The sequence below is a fragment of the Mycteria americana genome, chromosome 9, assembly GCF_035582795.1.
Source record: "Mycteria americana isolate JAX WOST 10 ecotype Jacksonville Zoo and Gardens chromosome 9, USCA_MyAme_1.0, whole genome shotgun sequence".
Classification (NCBI taxonomy): domain Eukaryota; kingdom Metazoa; phylum Chordata; class Aves; order Ciconiiformes; family Ciconiidae; genus Mycteria; species Mycteria americana.
This window is the reverse complement of record NC_134373.1, coordinates 19,166,501-19,170,498: the sequence shown is the minus strand read 5'-3', so window position 1 is coordinate 19,170,498 and position 3,998 is coordinate 19,166,501. Positions and strand designations below refer to the sequence as shown.

Below are 3,998 nucleotides of genomic sequence, written 5' to 3'. Positions count from 1 at the left end.
GCATTAGCCACCGCTCGCCGTACAGAAATAGGCGAGACTTTTCCCATACAGGCGAACTCAAACCGAAATAATAATAATAACAATCATAATTAAAAAAGAAAGCCAGAAACACATTCCCTTCCGCCGGCTCCCCCTCCCTGCGCCCGCCGGCCCGGCCGCTCAGCCCCGCGGAGCCCGGCGCCGGGCAGCGCCCGCTGCGCGCACCGCGGGCCGCCTCCGCGGGGGCGCAAGAGCCGCGGAGCGCCCTCCCGCCGGGCCCGGAGCGCGGCGGGGCGGTCAGCAGTAGAAAAATAGACGGAACTCTCGGCCGAGCCCGGGGGCGCCCCGCGACCCGCCCCCCCGGCCCCCTACAAAACGCCCCCCGCCCCCGGCCCGGGCCGGGGTAGTTATCTGGTGAGCGGCGCCTCCTCCCGCTGGTCCGGCGAGGCGACGGCGGCCTTGCTGAGCACGGCGGCCGAGTAGGGCAGGAAGCCGCTCTCGGAGCGCTGCCCCGCCGCCGTGCAGGGGAAGTCGGCGGCGGCGGCGCCCCGCGAGCCCAGCGCCGAGGCCGCCGCCGCCGCCGCCGCCGCCGTCTGGCTGCTGTGGCAGCTGAGGCAGGAGCAGGGCGCCGAGCCCCCCGGCGGCCCCGAGCCCGCCGCCGCCGCCGCCGCCGCAGCCGCCGCCGCCGCCGCCGAGGCGGCCGCGCTGCTGTTGAGGCCGGCGGCGGCGGCGGCCGGCGCCTGGTAGAGGCCGGGGTGTCGGAAGCTGCAGAGCAGCTCCGGGCGGGAGTAGGGGTGCGAGAGGGCGCGGAAGGTGTCCAGCGGGCGGATGGAGGTGGCGAAGGGCGCGGCGGCGGCCCCCGAGGCGGCGGCGGCGGCGGCGGCTGCGGTGACCCCGACGTGCGGGTAGTAGTGGAGCGGGACGTGGGAGTGGAAGGGGTAGGGCAGGCTGCCCGTGGCCGCCGCGTGGGTCATCATGTACGTGTAGAAGCTGGGGTCGGCCGGGTGGGGCCAGGACATGGCCAGGCGCTGTCGCTTGTCCTTCATCCGCCGGTTCTGGAACCACACCTGCGCGGGGAGACAAGCACAGCGCGGTCTCAGCTCCGCTCCACTCCGCGCCCCGCCGCTCCCGCCGCCGGCACCGCCGGGCACCCACCGACACCCACCGACCGCCAACGCGGCGCGGCCCGCGCCCACGCCGCGGCCGCCTCGCTCGTAGGCGACCCCTCTCCCGCCCGGAGCGACCGCCTGTGACCTCGCCCGAGGGCAGCGGTGGGGACGGCCCCCCTCGGCCCGGGGGGGACCCCTTCGATCCGAATACACGTTTTCCCTTCGAGCCGTCCCCTCCCCCCCACGCAGGACTGTGACTTTACGGTATTGACGCGCTCGTCCCCCCGCGTTTCACGGCTGCGTTCATTTTCTCTTCCCTCTCCTCTCTAGGAAATACGCTAACGCCATAAAAACTGACGAGGAAAACACGTAATAATAGTCATAATAATAATAATAATAATAATAATAAATGTTCTAAAAAGCAAATGGAAGTTTTCGGCGCGGAGAAGCAGGCGGGCGCAAGGGGCCATCACGGCGAAGGGCCGGCCGGGTCCTTCGACCGAAGAGCCAGGCCGGCGGCCGGCCCGGGGGAGCCGGGCACCGCGGGGCTGCGCCGGGGCCGCGGCGGCCCGGCGGGGCGCGGCGTACCTTGATGGTGGTCTCGGGGAGGTTGAGGGCGGCGGCCAGCTCGCAGCGCCGCGGCCGCGACACGTAGTTCTCCCGGTAGAACTCCTTCTCCAGGCGGGCGATCTGCTCGCGGGTGAAGGCGGTGCGGTACCGCCGCACCTGGTCGGCCCCCGCCGCCGGGCCGCCCAGCGCGCCGCCGCCGTGCAGGCTGCCGATGCTGGCGGCGGGGGCGGCGGCGGCGGCGGGGGTGCTGGGCGCCGGGCTGCTCTCCGCGTAGCCTGCGGGGCGAGCGCACGGGGGTGAGAGCGGGCGGCGGGGCTGCCCCCCAGCCCCGCCGCCCGCCCGGCCGGGCCGGGCCCTGCGCGCCCGTCCTTGAGGCCAGCTGTCAGCCCTACAAATCGCTGCTGCCGATAGAGTCGATGAAGTTGGATTTTGGGGGGGTTGGGGGGCTGGGGTTTTTTGGGTCTCTTCATAACCGCGTTATTCTCGGTAAACGGGGCGGGTTTAGCGGTTGCAGGGCAGCCCGGCCCCGGGGAGAGCGGGCAGGGGCGCGGGCCGGGGCTCGGCGCGGCTCCACCGGGCTGCGGGGAGCCCCGGGCGCGGCGCTTGCCTTTTCCCCGTCGACTGCGGTTCTTATTTTCGTTTGAGACGTACGAAATAAGAGCAGCCGTAAAAGCCAATTTTTTCCTCCGGCGTTACGTCGAGGATCCCTTCCTTTCTCTGGCACATTTGACAAAAAAAAGGCATGCACTGTGGCCCCGAGGAAATCCAGCGCTCACCTAGCTCCCCCTCCCCAATTACAGCCATAATAACAACCACCGTCCATCACCGTGCCCCGCAAAGCGGGAAGGAGACGAAGCTGTTTCAAACCCTCTGTTACGAGCAGGGGGAAAGTGAACAATGCCCAATTACCCCGCGGTGGGCACAGGACGGCACGTTGCATATACACAGGGAAGGACACACACAGACAAATATGGACAGTTTCCTCGCACTCCTCTCTCTCGCGCGCTCTCTAATTTAACCTATGTACGTACATACACATATATACAGCTCGAGAGACGCCGAGAGCCCCAAGAGCGCGAGGAAAAATAAGGAGAAAGCTTGCCCTAAATATAGGTGGGTGGATATTTGTGCCCACCTATATTCTGGAGATATATCCACATACCAACGGATTTGGGCACGCACACACACACAGACAGAGGCACGCACCCGCACAGGAGCTGCCCGGGCAGTGTGTCTTGGCTATCGGGATAGCGCAGTAATCGCAATAATATTTTACAGCCTGGAGCTCTGTCTTCGCAGAAGAGAGAGCGCCGGTGCAGAGGCGAGCAACTTTGGCGGTGGCGGTGGGTTTGCTTTGGTTTTTAAAGGCGGTTGGCAAAGTGCGGGGCTTAGCTGGAGATGATAAGGGAAGAGTTACCTTTGTTACTGTTCTCCTTCAGCTGGGAGGAAGTCAGGCTGGCTGGGGAGCGGAGCGCGGAGCAGCCCACCTCCACATCACTGTTCATATCTGCCTCTTGAGCAACTTCGGAATAAAGGCTGATTTTCTTCCTGCTTTCCGACGGCGGGATTTCGGAGGAGACGGTGCTTTCACTGCTCGGATGCTGAAGATTGAATAAAGTGTCGATTTCAAATTTGCCTTTGGCGGAGATGTCCCCTATCGCGCTGTGCAGGGAGGCGGCAGTCAGTCTCGGGCTGAGGCGACCACTGTGCGGAGAATTTTCAAGGGCCTCCAGCACCGCATTTCCAGCTGAGTCTGACAAATTCGAGAGCCTTTTGCCAGCTGTAGGGCTGTGCAGCCCTCTCTCCATCAGGATCATCTCTTTTCTTATTCTTTCCATCATCTCAGCTTTATAAAAAATGTCAAAGTTGTAGGGCTGGTCCTGTACTAATGATGAGCTGCAGCAGGGGCTAATTCACATTCAGCCCGGCAAGTGTCTCTAAATATTATTATCTCTTTTTGAGGGAGGCGTAAAAATTGTGGGATGCCAAAGCGAGGGAATGACTGGTCAAAATGACCCATACATCCTTTCTAGCCCGAAATGTCATTCATCAAAAAGTGGTGCTCGTCATTAAGGTACGAATGACGCTGTTCGAATAATCATTTATTGTAACAGGTTTATAAGCAAATAAATACAAGCTCCTGTCAGTGGATAATGAAGGCGGCTTCAGAGCAGACAAATATATCCAGGTGGAAAGAAAGAAAGACAAGAAGTGAGGAGTAAAGCTCTTGTCCTTAGCTTGATCAGATCTTGCTTGAATTGCTCTGGGGTTTGGCCTCTGGGGTGGAATTGACAGTCTGATTAATAAAATGAGCTGTGCAACATTTCCCCCTTCATTTAG

At 62.8% G+C, this 3,998-nt stretch overlaps 1 protein-coding gene across 1 annotated transcript; it reads right to left on the bottom strand.

Annotated features, from left to right (window-relative positions):
- Positions 1-386: 386 nt before the first annotated feature.
- EVX2 (even-skipped homeobox 2) lies at positions 387-3,499 on the bottom strand. The gene is made up of 3 exons (XM_075512399.1): positions 3,076-3,499; positions 1,677-1,933; positions 387-1,046 (listed from the first exon to the last, which is right to left on the bottom strand). Exons 1-3 carry the CDS (start codon positions 3,497-3,499, stop codon positions 387-389), a joined length of 1,341 nt encoding a protein of 446 aa, XP_075368514.1.
- Positions 3,500-3,998: the final 499 nt, after the last annotated feature.

Coding starts and splice junctions, on each gene's coding strand:
- EVX2 (XM_075512399.1), bottom strand. CDS start 3,499: ATGATGGAAAGAATAAGAAAAGAGATGATCCTGATGGAGAGAGGGCTG. Junction 1,934..3,075: donor GAAGGAGAACAGTAACAAAG/GTAACTCTTCCC, acceptor CTCGCCCCGCAG/GCTACGCGGAGAGCAGCCCG. Junction 1,047..1,676: donor TCCCCGAGACCACCATCAAG/GTACGCCGCGCC, acceptor CTCCCCGCGCAG/GTGTGGTTCCAGAACCGGCG.